At 38.3% G+C, this 19,072-nt stretch overlaps 1 protein-coding gene across 1 annotated transcript; it reads left to right on the top strand.

The window, feature by feature from the left end:
- Nucleotides 1–16,599: 16,599 nt before the first annotated feature.
- LOC135429923 (cytochrome b5 domain-containing protein 1) lies at nt 16,600–17,545 on the top strand. The gene is made up of 3 exons (XM_064684414.1): nt 16,600–16,814; nt 16,874–17,239; nt 17,310–17,545. Exons 1-3 carry the CDS (start codon nt 16,668–16,670, stop codon nt 17,442–17,444), a joined length of 648 nt encoding a protein of 215 aa, XP_064540484.1. The 5' UTR covers nt 16,600–16,667; the 3' UTR covers nt 17,445–17,545.
- The last annotated feature ends 1,527 nt before the right edge of the window (nt 17,546–19,072 follow it).

Here is a 19,072-nt window from a genome sequence, read left to right as displayed (position 1 = left end):
ATTTAGCCACTTGGCCGAAAGTTTGTGTTATTAAGCAACAAAAACAAAAAACCAAAATAAATACAAAAAATAATCACAAAAAAAATTGTAAAACCAGCAGAAAAAAAATTATGCTGGCTGAGGCCACTTAACAACTTAAATATACTAAAAAAATTAATTGAAAAAAAAATAAATAAATAAAACATAAAACTAAACTAAACATACAAAATTACACACATTAACATAAACAGGCAACCACATGTTTATGGTCATACCTATTAAAGGTTTTTTGTGCAAGCATAATTAAGGAACAATACATATATATTAAAAAAAAAAACAAAACAAAACAAAGCAACTAACTAACTAAATATATACGAATATAAATGTATACTTCAATTATTTACGACAAGTACATACATAACCATATGCGCATTAAATATATATTAAAACATATATATAAATGTTATTCAGCAAGAAAAAATAAACAAAAAAAAAAGGAACATAAATACTTTGAATCGATATGAATATATCCCTGTCAGAGGTCACAAGAAGAAGAAGAGGAAATTGAGTGCGCACATTCACAAATTAAAATGTAACGCGCCATTGTGTAATATGCGCTACATATATATGCTATATATACATATATATACCACTATATATATATATATATATGTGTACAACTGGATGTATAAATGTAAATCAAAAAAAGAATAAGAGAGCAGTACTAATGCGAAAATTTGAGAACTTTGAAGGAAACGAAAACAATTGATTATAAAATGTCATCAATTACATATGTAGAGCCGGTAATAATTACGATTATTATTATAATACATACCACAAAATAATAAAGAGAAACCCTTAAAGAAAACCACAAAAAAAAAATACAAAAAACAAAAACCAAAATCAAGCAAAAACAATAACAATCCGAATCTGAAACAAGAACATAAAACCGATCATTGAAACGATTCTCAGTGCATTGCACTAACATGTGAAAATGAAAAGCTGCGAGCACAATTTATATTTAATTACACTGTTTAACAAGGATTATCGATTCCAGCATCGATACGCTATATATGCTGTAAAAAGAACACCACTTACCACATTTGGCGGTGCAAGGCGTGCAACGCGTCTTGCACCGAATGCTATATAGGTAAATCTCTCAAAATAGTTTGTAATTTCTGTTCTAACAAACGACGGTCGCAGTTTTTGGAGAATCTCAATCAACACACAACACAAACACACACACGAGCCCAACCACACAGCACTTTACAACACTGCCCAACACTCTTTCACAAATCAAACGGTTTTCGGGAAGTTTTTACTTGGTTCCAAATTTCAATTTGTTCTTTTTCAGCTTCCCCTCGAATTGGCGTTTTCAAAATTTACATTTGATTGAAATTGGCATTTATCTTTATCATCTACCATATTTATATATATTCAAAATTCTTTTGAAATTTGGTTGGTCGGTAGTTGACTCAAAACTTAAATTTTTTATTCTTTGAAAATGATATTATATAAAATTGGCTTTGAAAAACGAATCTGAACGAAATTCGCAATATTTTTTTTTTGAAAATGATTTAAAATAAAATTCACCCAAATGATGTCCCGAATTCATATCTCAATTGGCAATACGAAACGAAATCTTAATTCCTATATCCATATTTCAAACAGCACACACACCGAATACTTGGCCTAAACATAATATAACCAAGCAATTCGCATAATCTTTAATCTAAACGAAAAAAAAAATATGCAAATGCATTAAATGAATCAATTGAAGCTTCCAAAGGAGAAAAATTACCAAGCAACTAAGAAAAGCGCACGGCAGCGCTAAGGCAAAGGCACTAAATTGTTTTTTTGTTGTTTTTTTAAGTGAAATTCTCGGTGAAAAAAAAGCACTTGGCGAAAAGCGCGTCTCTAGAAGACAATTAAAATATCTACTATATATATAAAGATACATTTAAAAAATATTGCTCAGCGTTATTTACGCTCGATATATATAAATATATATCCAATAGCGATACGCTCTTATATAGAATATACAGTATACATAATCCACATATACTATAATATACATATACTAACATATATACTTAGTACAATTTAGGTGCACGCGGTTTTTTTGCATTTTTTTTGGGATATTTTTTCATTCGCGATAATTGAGCACTGTGCACACGGCGGGTTAAACCAGTAGGTTCCCTGGCCTAGAGATTTTTTTTTTGGGAACTCCGCAAGGAGCTCCCTACCTTAGCAAATGGATCAGGTCCTAGCTACATATATAACCACAAACGAAAATGAGAAAAATGAGAAAAATGAGAAAAATGCAAAATGCATAATGCGCTAAGCAAAAAGAGCAGCTGTGTTTACACTGCAAGAAATACATACAAATTAATCAAAAACAAAAAACATTTTAAGCACAATTCACTATGCAAAATATTCGTTAATCTATATATATATATATCCACATATTTAATCCATGAGTGTAAAGCATTCCAAAAATACACAAAAAAAGAAATATAACAAATTGAAAAAATCAAACAAAAACAAAATGAAAATTCCATTTGAAAAAGGATCAACATTTGGCGAACGATTTTTATTCACATACGGACTAAATATTATTACGTTTTTTTTTTTGGTTCAGTTAAGACCTGATGTTTTTTTTTTATAAATATATCCATTGATTTCCTGAGAGCATGTGAAATAAGCAGTGCTCAGGAAGTGCTTTTGGGATGTACTATTTAAAGGCCAAGTCATGCAATTTTTCAAAAACATACAATGTAAAAAACATATCCCTGTGAAAAAAGCAGTGCTCAGGGAGTGCTTTTGGGATGTACTATTTGCATAATTTGGACCTTTAACTTGGATTTTAAGGTCAAGTCACGGAATGCTTAAGGATCTAAGCAGCCATGCAGTTTCTTTAAAATATCCCTTGATTACCCGAATGTGTGTGAAATAAGCAATGCTCGGTCAGTGAGTTTTGGAAGTACTACCTGCCAATTTTTTTGTAACCTTTACCAAATGTCATGTTTAAAAAGACATACAGCCCTGAAAAAAGCAGTGCTCAGTCAGTGAGTTTCGGAAGTACTACCTGCCAATTTTTTTTTAACCTTTACCAAATGTTTTAAGGCCAAGTCATGCAATGTTCAAAAAGTCAAACAACCCTGCAGTTTTTTTTTTTTTCAAAAATATCCCCTGATAAAGCGAGTGCCCGTGAAAAAAGCAGTGCTCAGTCAGTGAGTTTCGGCAGCACTTTGCGCACATATGCATATTTTCGACCTATACAACGTGTTTGTTGTGCCTAATGGCGCCACAGACACGCCCCTAAGTATATGCCACATGCATGCCAAGCAGCACCCCTTGCCAAAACACACCAGCCCAAGCCCCTGGCACCCCACCTCTCGCCATTTCAGAACAAAGCAAAAATACCGCGGCAGAGAAAAAAATACGAAAAAAGAAAAATAATAATAATAAACCTAGCAGAAAATCGGGTCATAGCCAATTTTATATGCTAGCAACTGCTGCGGTGGTTCAACCGCATCTGTGCTCGGTGTGCGTGTGTGTGTGTGTGTGTGTGCTGTGTGTGTTAGCTGTGTGTGAGTGTGTGGTGTGTGTTTTTTCGAGTTTTCGATTTCATTTGGTATTTTGGCACAATTTCAGCTTTCCACCGCTTGCTGTTCGCCTGCTACGAATGTCGGAACATTTCTTTGAAATGCCGCAATGAAAGGCAAAAAGCCGCCGTGCAAACGCTTTGATGATTTTCCGCCAGCCGCCGCACCACCAACCACCAACTGCCAACAGCAACAACAACAACCACAACAACAACAGCAACAACCACACGACAGCCAGCGACAAGGAACGTTTTTGATGACCGCCTTTCTGTGTTGTTGCTGTTGCTTTTTGTTGCTGTTGTTGTTTTTGGCCCGCTGATGATGATGTTTGTTGCTGTTTGCGTTTGCATTTGCCATGGCGAGCATATCAATTTAGGGGAGTGGCATGCGTGACGCTTAACTGAACGAGATTATAGACTCTGCTCTCTCACTCCCAGAGTGGCCAGAGACCCCGCGACCCACAGACTGACGCAGCTTGCCACAGTGCGCGGCAAGCTCTTTGTTGTTTCCCAACTGCAGCTGGGCGTTGCCGTAACAGGAGCACGAGGAACGGCAACATCAGCGGCAACAGCAACAGCAACAGGAAGAGGAAGAGGAAGAGGAAGAGTAACAGGAGCAGCAGTCTTTCAGCTCGTCTCTCACACACACACACACACAGAAATACACACAACAAAAACAAAAATACTTTTGCCCCGAGCAACAGCTTTTGATTGCGGTTTTGATTTACTTAGCTGGTCTTAAAGTGCTTAATTCATCAACGCCTTGCCAGGCAGATAGGATGCGTTTTATTGAAAGAGTAATGCAGGAGCATATTCACTATGTGGTTGGTCTTGTCGCTTTTCTAGTTATATGTCAGTATTTGTATATATATCTCACATGCACATGGCTAAAATTTTGAAATATTTTTTTACTATTTTCTTTGAGTATTATTATTATTATATATTACATATATATGTTATTACAATTAAAATTATTATTATTATATATATACTTTTTCTATTATCTGAACATAATCTTATTATAACCCAGACTATATTAATTCTCTTTCGCCCTAAACTGGTTTCATGCAAGCTGAAGCCTAAGAAAATTTTAATTTTCCAGATTAGACATTCCCCTTTATGAATCTTCTACGCTCTTCAATATAAATTAAAAAAATATATGGCAATTTTTTTCTTATACTCTTCTGTTCTTTCAGCTCTCTGTATATTAAGTGAAAAATAAAACAAGCCATAGAGCACATAAAGTTATCTAATTTTATAATTTTTTTTATATAATTTATATAGTAAATTTTTTTTTAATATGATTTTTTTTTTTTATTAATATTAAATGGAATTATTTAACATGCTGGCTAAATAATTTACTTGACACACACTCGCTTTAAATGCCGTGAAAATATTTTGCTTGACCCACTGTACTCATAGAACGAAAAATGAGGTTTAAATATTTAAGGCATACGCTAAAGAGACAAAGTTTTTAAAAGCAGATGGCGCCCCAGACTCGTATGTATTACCTACTATACCCGCAACCAGATGGCGCCAGTAAAAAAAAACCACTCTATCAACGCATATTACCTAAATTAAAAGCAATTTCTTATAAATGTTCCTGTAATTTTGTGCAAAATTAAAGCTGTTTATACCAAAAAATAGAGTATCTGGCCGAGAATATACATTTAATATAAAAGTAGCTATAAATTCAGCAAATCCTCGCAGCAGATTGTTATCTTAGCTAACATACTCAGCAAAGAAGCAAAATTGAAGCTGAAACATAGCTGGCGCACGCAGCAGTTAGCTGCGACTAACTGCCAATAGAATGCGCCAGTTGTAACTGGCGACAACCTCATTCGGCTAGCTACCATTTGTGAACGCCAGCTGTAACAGCAACTAGCTTCGGCTAACTACCAATAGTTGGCGCTAGCAATAACTAGGAGCAGCTAGCGTCGGCCAGCTACCGATAGCCCAGTCACTTATAGAGAGCGCCAGCAGCAACAAGCTTCTGCCAGCTACCAATAGCGAGCGCCAGCAGCAACTAGCACCAACAAGCTTCGGTCAGCTACCAATTGTTGGCGCCAGCTGTAACTAGCTGCTGCCAGCCGCCAACAGCTGGCGCTAGCTTTAAAAACCTGTATAAACAAAACAACATGTTTTTATAATGAATTTGTCACGAAATGCAACAATTTGATGGGGTTTCAATTAGTTGGCCTAAAAAATGAAATAAGTTAATAATGTTAGAGATAACTAAAAGCATTTACAATGCACTGCACAAAAGCTGCTGAATGTAATGGAAAAAACTTTAAATATATTGAAAAAAATTCAACTTATTTTCAAAATGTCAACGCAATCAAAATCAAATAACTCATATGCAAAGCCAAAAACTCGCGGTTCGTAAAAAATTAATTCAGAAAATTGAATAAATTACGCGAATTATGTAACAGGCGAACAGAAATCGATGCCAACAGGCAGCAGCAGCAGCTGAAGCAGAAGCAGAAGCAGCGGCAGCGGCTGCCACCGCAGAAGTTGAGAACCGTTTAGGAGCACACACGCACACACACACACGCACACACAGAGAGCTGAGCACACACACGCACTCGGGAAAATGCTTTTCCTCCAAAAAGTCAAAAGTAATAAGTATGTGAAAGAAGAAGAAGAAGCAGCAGCAGCGGCGGCAGCCGGCAACACTTGAGGCAGATAAACTCAAATGCGAGGGGGAGGGGGGGGGGGGGGGGACAGCAGCTGCTGCTGCTTGGCCATAAAACATTTTTCATAGCCACGGAGGGGTGGCCGGGGGTTGCAAATGTCTCGTCTGGAAAATTAATGTACAAAGACACAGCGAGTTAGAGAGAGAGAGAGAGAGAGAGAGGCAGAGATAGCGAGCGATGTGGAGCGGGCGAGAGGGAGAGGGAGCGAGAGGGTGTGAGCGTGGAAAATCATCAAAGGTTGCCGCTGCGGCGTTTTCGCCTTTGTGCCAAAATCCTCAAAGGAATTTTCCGATATTTGTAGCAGGCGCACAGCAAGCGACAGCTGGCAAAGTTGACCAAAGAAAAGCCACAAAATTTTCACACACACACACAAGCACACACACGCGCACACACACACACACACAGTCGACCTCAGCCAATGAATTTTCCGACGATACGTATTTTTTTTTTGCGCTCGGGGAGAAAATTCGCTTTTCATGTGTGCCACACTCAAACACTCGCACACACACACACACACACATGTGTCTGATTTATCGATGAGATGCTGGCGGCGACGTCAGCGCTGACGTCGATCCATTTGGCGAGCGCATTTTATTTGCGGATTTTCCCTCCCGCTTTCCACAGTATTGTCATCGTCCAGCGGAAAAACCCCCACCTGACATCGTCCAAATGTTTAGTTTTTTTTTATTCAGGCAATTTTTTGCTTTTGCCTAAAACAAAAGCATTTAATTGACATTTTTATGAGCCGCGAAGCCTCGCTGCTGCCAATTTTGGTAGCGCATAAAACTATCTATAGAAAAAATCGAAAGAAAAAAAATAACATTCATTCAAAAATGGGCTTCAGACATAAACATAAAAATTGAATGAAAGAAGAAGAAGACGACGCATAAATTGAACAGCATTTAATGACAGCGCCTAGAGTAGTTAATGGAGAGAGGGGCAGGGTAACGGCGGCTGGGGGAGGGGCTGATATCGCTTGACTAATAAATGTTTGAGTCAAGCGATTTTGATGAGTGTGCCAAAACGAGTATACCACACGCATGTGTGTGTCAGTGTGTGTGTGTGTGTGTGTGTGAGTGTGTAGGTGAGGGTATGTGAGAGTATGCACAAGAACAGTATCGACAGGTGACGACTAATAGATACTCTAGTTTGTTTTTAGCAATAGAAAAATATATATATTCATATATATTATGAAAAAAAAAATAGTTTAAGAGACAAATATTAATATGTTGAGTAAGATAAGATATTAGACATAATTATATAAATTTAATATTTATATATATGTATGTATATGTATCTATTGAGATAGATGTTATTGTACATTATCGTATATAGAATATAATACACTCAAAAAAAGTGGATAACCTACATTTTAGAAAATTACCATTAAACGAAAATGGTTTAAAATTGAAATAAAATTATTGGCAATTTTTTTTTAAATTTGGAATAAACAATTTATTTGAGTGTAGATATAGAAATAGTTACGTGTAGATAAATTTAAAGATAGATATAACTATAGCAAAAGATATACATATGGATATGAATAACGAGAGTTCGGCTTAAGGTAAAGGGTATCTCCTGGTCGTGCACGGCCGACTTTTTGTGTTTGCTTATTTGACTATCAAGCTGCCAAAGTTTGGCACTAATAAAGCATATAAGCATTTGTCTGGCCACATACCCATTACTAAGCATTTTATAAGGCACGTTTTCTCAATCGCTACACAGCTTCCCCTCCCCTCTCCTCCTCCTCATACCTCGGCATTCTCGCTCACCGACCACATTTTGCAGACGACGCGTCGCCTCTCTCTAAAGAAAAAACCTAAAAATAACACGAATTTATTTACGTCGATTGTTGCAACATTTGTTTAAAATGCCAAAGCAAATGTTGTGCCACCCGCCCGTCGCTCTCCGCCCCGCCTCCCACGAGCAGTTGGCCAGACTAAACAAAGATATTGGCCAAAGTTTTATTGTGCTGCGAGTCTTCGCTTTGCTCTCGAGGCACGCGCCAAAATGCGAGCTGGGAACCTAAATGGCAACTGGAATCCGAATTGTTTTGTGAATCTGAATTTGATTCCCATAATGACCCTGTTCCTTGGACCCTTATGGGCCAGCTGCCATGCCAGACGAGCCATAAATAAGTCCAGTTTGTCGGCTCGACATGGGTATACCCTGTTCAGGGAGGTATAAAGGGTATATCCATATCTATATCTATATCTATATCTATATCTATATCTATATCTATATCTATATCTATATATCTATATCTATATCTATATCTATATCTATATCTATATCTATATCTATATATCTATATCTATATCTATATCTATATCTATATCTATATCTATATCTATATCTATATATCTATATCTATATCTATATCTATATCTATATCTATATCTATATCTATATCTATATCTATATCTATATCTATATCTATCTCTATATCTATATCTATATCTGGCTTATATGAACTGTAACAATTGTGATGTTTGCGCATTCCAAAAGCCGCATTCGCAGACTTCTCACACGAAAAAAGAAGGAGAGATAAAAAAGAAAATAAACTACAGTAAACCAAGCAAATTGTCACTTGTTTCAAGCGCAAAAATTCAATAAATATCAATAAAAACGAAGAAGATGAAGGAGAAGATCTTTAAGGAGCTGCTAATTGAAGCAGCAACAACTTCAAAAGCCGCAAAGCCGACAAGTTGCCAGTGGCAAGCGTCAAGAGGCAAGCGGTAAGAGGCAAGTGCTTAAGTTGAACTTAATTTCAAAGCCAAAGTTAAGCCGATAAGCAAAAACTTCGCGAAAGACAAAGCGCACAACAACTTTAACGGTATTCATATTAACTAACTGAGCGCGAAATTTAATTAAATCGCCCAAAAAAGAGTGCACACAACTTCTTTTTCCTGTTGTTGATGTTTTTTTTTGCTGTAGCTGAGACTGCGTCAAGTCGACGGATGCGCTTAAATAATATTAAAATATGCGAATGTTTTGCGGACGACAATGTGAAAAAAAGTCAAACGAGGAAGAGCAGCTATCTTCGTTGTGCCGCATTTTAAATACCCTTGCAGACTATTTGATGTACGAGGCGAATTATTTAAATATCTCCTTCCCCTTTTTTGTAAATAATCATACGCTAATAATCATATTCGCTTGTTAGAGATCAACTTCAGCGCAAAATAAAACATATTTAAATAGATAAAAAAAATGATTATTTGATATATATATATAAATAAAATAAATATATATTTGATATTAATATTAATATATTTCTGTGATTTATGATAACTTTTTATATACTAAACTACAATATATATTTGAAAAGTAAAATAATTTTCGGATTTTATTCCCAGTATGAAACCTATGAAAATGGGTAACTTTTTTTTGTAAAAAGGAATGTAAATTACAGAAGCAAGCATCTCTGGTCGCATGCGTATATATTCTTGATCAGCTAGACATATTCCTGATTAGAACGACGAGCTCAGCCACGTCCAAGTCAGACTAGAGCTTGTGAATAAATACATTCTCACATTTCATAAGCAGCACAATATCATTATTACCTTTTGAGAACTGCATTCATTTGTAAAATATCTATTAATTTCGATTTTGAGACATGCTTTTTAGGGCATAGCTCGAAGATTATAAGAGCCATATCAACTAAAATTGGTAACTAATTTCTAGTTTAGTATACACAAATGGAAATTAATTCACTTTTTGGAAACCTCCCTTCATAACGCCAAAAATTGAAAAAGAAACCTATTTGTAAAGATAGAGTCTTGCACTTTGGTACATGCACATTTCTGCATGTTATATTTAAGCCCCGAACATTTCAGATCAACGAAGTTATTCAAGGCAGACAAACATGGACATATTGACTCGTCTGTGCATACTAATCTATATATATGGATATATGGATTCAGGGTTGCCAACTCCTATGCGTTACACATTGACTGACAAAATGAATATACCCGCCGCAAAGGCTACAAAATGGAATTTAGTTAATGGGAAGAACAACTACAATGCCAGCAATTAGCTGCAATGAATGGCAGGCAGGAAGTTTTTGGGGAGCTGCACGAGACGCGACCTTGCAATGTCGCAACGAACACAATGCCAATAATGATGACAGCACTAATGATCATAATGGTGCTAATAATGATGCTAATGATGCTCATAATGATGTAGATGTTGCTGCAGTTGTTGGCGGCAGCTTGTTAAATTTTGCCGCCATTTGTCTGGGTAGCAGCGACTAACTGTTAACTTTGTGGGCTTGCGACGCCCCCAGCTGCATTCCAGCACGCCAAGCCAAAATGTGAATAAACTTATCTAACTGCATGTTGCATGCCACATTGTGGCAGCAGCAGCAGCAATCACGTTGCAGGGCCATTAAATTATGTCTAATAATAATGCAATTTGCAGCAGTTTTTCAAACAACTCCAACTGACATTTGCATTGAGAGAGCGCCCCATTTGCTGCCACTTGTGGCAAGGTGTTGGCCAAGCTAATTGCCTGGCCAAGCAGCTTCTTGGCAGGGCCGCAAGGCGTGGCACAAGGCAAGTCTATAGAGGAACAACCAAATATATGCAAAACTAATGCAAGTTGATATAAGATCAGTATAGAGAAAAGTAGAAGCTTTATAATTATATTAAATAAATACAAGACATAATAATGCCGAGTTTGGTCAAGATATCTTGAAAAACCAAACAGTTTCCCATAACCCAGAACCTATTTTTTGAATAATAGTTCATATGGCAGTTATATATGTAGGCCTATGCTAATAGGATTTGGTAAATATATAAAAGGCATAATGAAACTTATTAATGCCGAGTTTGGTCAATAAGGTTTTTCATACCAGAACCTAGTTTTCAACCGATAGTTCATATGGCAGCTATATGATATAGTTGCCCGATCCATCCGGTTCCGACATATGTACTGCCTGTTACAGAAAAACGCAACTTTGCACAGTTTCAAAGACAGACAGACAGACGGACATGACTATATGAATTCTGCTATTGATGCTGATCAAGAATATATATACTCTATGGGGTCGGAAATGTCTCCATCTATGCGTAACAGATTTAATGGGAAAATTATAATACGCTCTGCATAAATTATATAAATAAATTCATAGCAAACTCATTTAAGACAATAAATAATTAATAAAATATAAATAGCCTTATATTTTGAATATATACATATATAAATATATTTTGACTATCATGAATACATAAAAGAGAAGTCTTCAAACATTTTATAATGCAATAAATTTGTTTGATAAGCTTACAAAATATTTTAAAACATTTTGCATATAAACTTTAGTTAAGATCTTCTTGAACTTTCTTTGTTATAAGAAACTATATTTATATATATTTTTTTTTTGAGAATTTATTTGAACACATTTTATGTTAAATAACTTCAAAAAAGGTACTTTATTTGTAGAAAAGTTCCTTGCATTACTGTAGATTTTTCAAAAAAGGTTCTCACAGAAAAATGTAAGCAGCACGCCTAAAAATTCGTTAGCCAGAAATTAATGTTTTGCCGTGAACTTTGAACTCGTGTCGGTGACACTTTGAGCCTTCAGCATAGTTTGTTGTGGCCGCCACAAACGAAATGCAAATGCAAAAGGAAACTAAATGGAAACTAATGGACACACGTGATAAAATCAACTTCCGCAGGATTACAAAAGTCAGCGCCCTACTCGGAGTCGGAGTCGGGTTAGGGTTAGGGTCTTGGGGTCAGGCCCGGGGCCTGGCGAGCAGCTGCCGTTGCGCATGCGCGGACAACGAGGCTGATGGATTTGGGATTTGCCATGGCAACAGACGTACCATAACAACGGTTGGGCGAAGGGCGTGGCAAAAGGATAATATGCAAGAGCTCATGTTGCCAGTCGGCGCTAAAAGGATTTACACACTCCTTGTGTTTACTTTAATTGGTTTGTCTGCCAACGCGCCACGCGTCGCTCTCTAAGTGGATTTTAATATTTGGTCTGCGATGTTGACTGCGAGTTTGCAGCAGCTGTTGCCAACTGCGGCAGTCGGCAGTCAAACTTCAACTTCACCCATCAAACATCAGTTGGCAATTATTCTTGCCAAAAAGGCAGCCATTGCCACAGCCTTTTTGACCACAAAACCACAGCAGGACATAAAATAGCCAGCAAGCACAACGGCAATTAATCACGCACACCACAAAGTAACAACAATAAACAGACTCTATACACAATTCTAAAGGTTCATCGACAAAGAGCATATAAAACTGAAGGACAATACATAGGGTTTATTTAAAAATAAAATCCCAATTTAATTATTTGAAATATTTATATAAAAAATAAAAATATATATAGACCTATATTTTTGCTCTAGTGGCCAAGCCATGAACAAAAAAGCCAACTCTTGATCGGACGGTAAACATTAAAGTTCCATACAAACGTTTTTCCCGATTTTTCCACACTTGCGGAAGGAATTTCACGAAACTACAGTGAAAATTTCAGCTTTCTAGCTCTTACGGATTGGGCTGCGCATTGATCACCAATCAGTCAATCAGTCAGTCAGTCAATCAGTCAGGACAAACAATTTGATATATAGAGATATAAAAGAATGGGGGGTATGCAGAAGAGTAGTATTCGTAGACAGTATCCGATTGAGTTGAAGTACCTAAGCTCGCTTGTTGCACGCTTTGTCGCCGCTTTATGATACCCTTTCTTGGACCCTATACGAGTACTCGGTATTACAAAGAGTTCACCCTTAATGAAAAAAAAAAATGCTCACAATGGGGACAGCTGCAATTGTGAACAACTGTAAACTGTGGAATGTTTCAGGTTTTCAATGCGTTGACATCGGCAACATTGTCGCGCCTCATTTGCATTTTTGGCTGGAAGGGCAAATGTGGCCACTTGTGGACAATCCCCCTCCCCCTCCCCCTCCACCATCAAGTGAGGGTGTGTGCGTGGACTAATTGTTGGCAGTTGAGCTGTGAAGCTGCGCATATGTTGAGAGTTGAGAGGCAGGAAAAATGTTACGGGAAAAACAATGAGCCGAGTTTTCCAATGATGCTCAATTTGTGTGTTTTGATTTATGCAGAGGCGATCCCAACAGCTGGTTGGCCATTCGACACGCCAACTGTGTGTGAGTGTGTGTTGATCTTGGGCCAAGCAGTTGCAGCTGCTGCTGCTGCTGCTGGTGGCAGCTCTTGGGTCAAGGCGTCGACTGCGTGTGGCAGGCACAAGCGTGCATGCGGCATGCCACACTGAACTCTCCCACTCTCTCCCGCTCTCTCTTTCTCTTTCTTTCTGAAATGCTGCGGGTCACTTGGCTGCATTAGCAGCCGCCCCCCTTAAGGGTAGTTACTCGTAAGCAACCCCTACGCTCAACTCAACTCAACTCAACACGTGCGTCACGCGCAGACGCAGCCACTTGCAGAGGAACACAATTCGGGATCCGGGCTCGGAACTCTGGTGGACTCTGCTGCATGGGCTCCCCCTGCCCAGTTACAAATATCGAACAATGGGCTGAAAAACCCATTAAGTGCGTTATGTACATAAATAAAAACTAGCAGCAAATACTTGTGTGTACTTTGTTGTAAATGGCAGGAAATGTGCACTTGAGTGCCAGCAGCAGCAGCAGCAGCAGCAACTGCAGTTCACATAAAAACTTCAAATTACAAAAAGCAAAACAAAACACATTATTCACAATTCGATTGTAAGGCAGCAAGAAATTGTGACCGCAGCTGACTGCATATAAATGTTTTTTATTTATTATTTAATTTTAGTAGCATTTTTTGTCCGCTGCAATAATTAAAATTGCATTGCAAAATGCCATAAAAAGAAACGCGCGTAGGCTAAAAACAAAAACAGAAAAAAAAAACAGAAAATAAAACAGCAACAAAAACAAGTCTGAGGCATTTGAGATGTTGTCTCCATTTTCATTGCCTTGACACAAAGCCGGAGCCGGCGACAAAGTGCGGCGCCAGTTTTATAAAATATAGATATATATTTATATAGATATATATTTTTATATGTGCATATATAAGATCATGGATTAACTAAGACAAGTTTAGCTGGCAGCCAATGTTGGGCGTCATTTGGCAGCTGATGAATGCAGCGTTGATTTCTACTTGATTTATGCACAATAATATGTTTAGTTAAGTGAGTTAATAAGCATAATTAATTAACTAGTAAATACAACCGAGAGAAAGGTTCATACTTTTACTCTATAATAAAGTTTATTCCCGCATCTTCAGTTATTCATTCGGAGTTCTCTTGATAAAAACCCCTCAAATTATGCCTAAAAAACTGTTGCCATAGTTAATTGCATATCATATTTATTTGTGTAGCTTTTATGTGACATACTCGAATGACGAAAATGAAGTAAATTAAACAATTAGAAATAACCCGCAGGGCGCAGAGGGACAACATCATTTTTAGCACCCCTCCTTCCCCCCACATGCTGTGAACACTTTTTTTACCCATAATGCGAGTTGGCCAACAGCTGACGCAGTCTCAGGGCTAGGTAAACAGATAAAAGAGGCACCGCTCACCTCACTCCACTCCACTGCACCCCCTGCTGCTGCTGCTGTTGCACATGCGACGGCGGAGGGTGTCAGCAATATGGATTGCATAAGCAATTGAAAAGTGTGGCATAATTCGTAGGAACAGCAGCTCATGTCAGATCCATTAATAGAGATATACCGCCAAATGTTTGACTTGGCTCGCGGTTATGTTTTGATAACTTCCAAAGGCCAACTGTTGGAAGATTGGAAAACTATCGGAACATTAGGGAGGCGTTCCAAATGCCAGTTTTGTGGTTGTTACCTTTGTGAGGGTTGCAGATCCTACACAAATGTTAGTATATAAATTATTTGTGCCTGCGAAAAACTAACATCACAAAAAAATTGCCAACATCTGTGACAGAAGCTTAGGCAGCCAGCCATCTGTCACAGTCCAAAAATATGTTGCATATTACAGTTCAAAATTCAAAGCATATTTGTTTTAAATGTTCCCACGTTTACGACACGTTCCAGAAGCTTGCAGCCCGAAGCTTACGCGTCTCGGCTAAATATCATATATCATAGTACTCTGCACTTTGTTCTGGGCTCATCAATAAAAATGTCTTTAGACTTGGACCACAAAATGCCAGCGAATCATTAATCTATTTCCCTATTTAGAACCACGGAATTGATGGCTCCGTGAGGCGCTGATGACTTGACAATTGCCAGCTAATTATGCAGCCCCAAGAGGCAGTAGGAGAAAACCAGCTGCGAGTCTCTCTAATGGAATTAGAAGACGCCTCGGTTGCGGCTGACTTCCGAGATTAATTGGTCTGGCAACAGATAAGATCAATTACAAGTTCCTAACGCACTTAGACCCAAAATTTCTGTTAGTAAATATGGTATCCATTATAAAAACCTATCGTACTCCAGCATCAATTGTATACATAATAAGCAGAGCCTACACAAAATGTGTTCGAACCTTTGGCTATTTAATCGAAGCTAGTTTTCCACACTCATCAAAACTTTTCTATCATATAGCTTTATAAAAAACTTCTGTCGGAAAGTGGGCAAGGTTTTTGGGATGTCAAGCCAATTGTTCAAATTCTACAATTACAAGCTGCATAAATCTCCTCACAAATCTACAAAATCGGCATATAAGAAAAGTTAATCGTTTTTTTCTTTATTTTCAATTCGACTTTATATTTTTAAATCAAAATTTGTTCTATATCTGCAAAATTAAAAATAAAAGATACTTGATCTGCATACAATATTTAAGAAACTACATATGAAATTCGTTAGCTCTAGCTCTTCAGAGATGTGCTGAAGAAATAGGATTTCGATATCAATTTTTTATCGATTGCTTGGAAACGGGGCAAGTTATCGATTATCGGAAACGATTATCGCGGCACTACGTATCTGGCTCTTATGAGTGAGATCGACGCGTTCATACATATGGGCAAACGGACAGGCTGAAGGACTAAGAAATGGAAATGGCTAGATCGACTCGGCTATTGATGCTGATCGAGAATATATATACATTATGGGGTCGACAATGCTTTCTTCTGCCTGTTACATAAATTTGTACAAAAACCGTTTACCCTACTACCAACGTTTAACCTACTACCAACGGGTTCAGGGTATAAAAGAGATAGTTAGAATGGGAAGGATAAGGAAGATATCCTACCCTTATATCAGACCCTTTTAGTAAAGATTGTAGTCATTATAGGTAATTATCGGAATATCTACAAAAAATAGTAGATACAACCATTATTTCTATTGCAAGCCAATATTATTTCGTTATAATAAGCAACTTTTTGTGAATTTGTCAATTTATATTAAAATCAATCTATAAAAAGTAAATCTGGAAAATATTAACTCATATTTATATTTAACCAATTAAAATGGCACAACCCACAAAAAAATTGCGCTACTATCTGATGGATGAGATTTGTATACACAATAAGAGGACGGACTTCTGGATTGTGATACACAAGAATGTGTTCGACTTGACGCCCATGATCAAGGATCGACGCGATCATTGGAATCGCGTACGTTCTCCAAGTGCACGCTCCATAAACAATTTATAGATATTCTGTTGTCGCCCTAGAACATGGACTATCTGGTGGCGCATGGCGGCAAGGATCTAACCCATTTATTCCATGAGAATGGCGAACCGCGCACCGAAATCTCCGTCAACTCGGGTCGTCCACGTGTTCTGTTTCCGCCCATTCTGGAGGTGGCCATCAGCGAGTTCGCCAAGACGAAGCATGCCATGTGGAGTCAGGATCCGTTCTATCACATAGGTCGCGTTACCCGGCGACCGCGTCGCGTACGCCTGATAAACGCGCTGACTGGCCAGGTGCAGCATATGACCGTCTGCGACGAGGATAGCATCTATGATATACAGCAGAAATACAAGTTCCGCTACAATCATCATGCGGGCAGCTACGAATGGCGCAAGTTCTCAAATGGCGTAGGTCTTCAGATGGATTTCATTTAAGTAAATACCAAACGTGCTCTAACTGACACTTCCTTCTGATCAGGCCAAGATCAGCGGCGTGCTGAATCTGAATGCCACCTTGGATGGGAATGGGCTCACGGATGATGAGGATTGCGATGTGGAACTGCCGCCGCCCTCCATTTGGCTTTACTACACAGATGACTTGACCATCGCTTGATTGGGCATTTGGCAATTTGTTTTTTGTCTGCTTTCACATATCGTTTTGGGTTATTCGAAAATTTGTTGTGCATGCTGCAGGTAAAGAACCATTTCAAGCTACACTGCGTTTGCATTTTAAAAGGCATCAAACTTTGGCTTAGGCAATGGGCCTGGCTCTGGCTCTGGGCATGGGCATAGGTCTGCCTCTGCCTCTGCCTCTGGCTCTCGCATTTATTTTCGTTTTAAACAAATGTCATGGTCGACATGCGCTGCTAATAATAACAAGCCCAAAAGTGCAGCGGACTTGTTCAGGGCCGCTTGCATGAAATGCACTGAGAGAACATTTCGTGTGAATAGAAAAACTCGAAAGAAATGAAAAACTGGGCTGCCACAGAAAAAATAACCTAGCAGACGAATGACATATGTAATAGCTAAATATTAATAATAGTTTGTTCTGACTGACTAAAAGATTGACTGACTGACGGAGATTGACTAGCTGGCAGATAGAATGACTGAAAGATTGAATGACTGGATGACTGACAGATGAACTGACTGAAAGATTGACTAACTGATTGACGATTGACAGATTGACTGATTGATAAGATGACCGACTGATAGATTGACATAGATTGACTGACTGACAGATTGACAGATTAGCTGACTGATAGATTGACTGACGGATAGATTGAATGACTGACAGATTGACTGACTGACAGGTGGATTGACTGATAGTTTGACTGACTGACTGACAGACAGAATGACTGATAGATCGATAGACCGAAAACTGAGCAGCCCACAGCTCAAATTGTAAAAGCTAGAAAGCTAAACTTCTTGCTGTCTTCCTACTTAGGTGAAAAGTGAGCGCTAAAAAAGCTGGAAAGCTGTGGCCAATTTGTTGAACAACAACAGAAACGCAGGTATATAAGTACTTGGCAAACGTGACGTCATAAAACTGTGTAGATTATGTGAGCGTCAAACTAGCATGCGGGAGATCGTCGGCTCCAACCCAGCAGCATTTTTCAGTTTTTATGTAAGGTTCTTTAATTCGGTCTTGTTCACAAAGAGATAGGCATGGTGGGAATTTGAGCGGCATTATACGTCTGGTTATTTATTGTGATAATTAAATAAGACTTAAAAAGTCCAGTCCCCTGCCCCAACAATAACTCTTAGTTCTGGAAATCGCCCAATGCAAATAGACTTCCGTTAAAAACAGTTTAAATTTCTCAATTCTTCTGGCTGATAAACAATTTGCACTCAATTATTTCTTTCAGTGCATGTAATGCATATTCTAAATGTGCCTTATTGCTTTGGCTTGCTTAATATATGCGGGTTTTATTTCGTTTGAGGGGGTCTGCTGGCTGTTAACTCGTGTATGACGCTAGGCGACGCCTGCAGCTGCCCAGCTGCCAAGCTGCCAAGCTGCCCAGGCTACCCCTTGTAGGTGATGGTGGCACGCGTTACAGTCGGCCAACAGTTTCGCCTACTGCCCGCCCGCGAAAGGGGGGTGCCAACTGAACTGTGAACGCGTTTTTAGTGAGCTATGGCAAGTTTGTGCCTTAAGTCTTTCGTTTCTGACAGGGATTATGGCATGGATTCTGAGTAGCCGCCCATTGTCTGCGCCAGCGCATAAATAATTAATTTCAGCCT

This window comes from Drosophila montana, unplaced genomic scaffold (genome assembly GCF_035044405.1).
Source record: "Drosophila montana isolate Dmon_TW-CO22-7 unplaced genomic scaffold, ASM3504440v1 contig_2747_1, whole genome shotgun sequence".
Classification (NCBI taxonomy): Eukaryota; Metazoa; Arthropoda; class Insecta; order Diptera; family Drosophilidae; genus Drosophila; species Drosophila montana.
This window is presented reverse-complemented; position numbering and strand designations above follow the sequence as displayed.

Excerpts from the sequence above, each read along its gene's own strand:
- LOC135429923 (XM_064684414.1), top strand. The coding sequence starts at position 16,668 with ATGGCACAACCCACAAAAAAATTGCGCTACTATCTGATGGATGAGATT. Across the intron at positions 16,815-16,873 it reads GACGCGATCATTGGAATCGC|AACATGGACTATCTGGTGGC; the intron begins GTACGTTCTCCA and ends TTGTCGCCCTAG. Across the intron at positions 17,240-17,309 it reads GGCGCAAGTTCTCAAATGGC|GCCAAGATCAGCGGCGTGCT; the intron begins GTAGGTCTTCAG and ends CCTTCTGATCAG.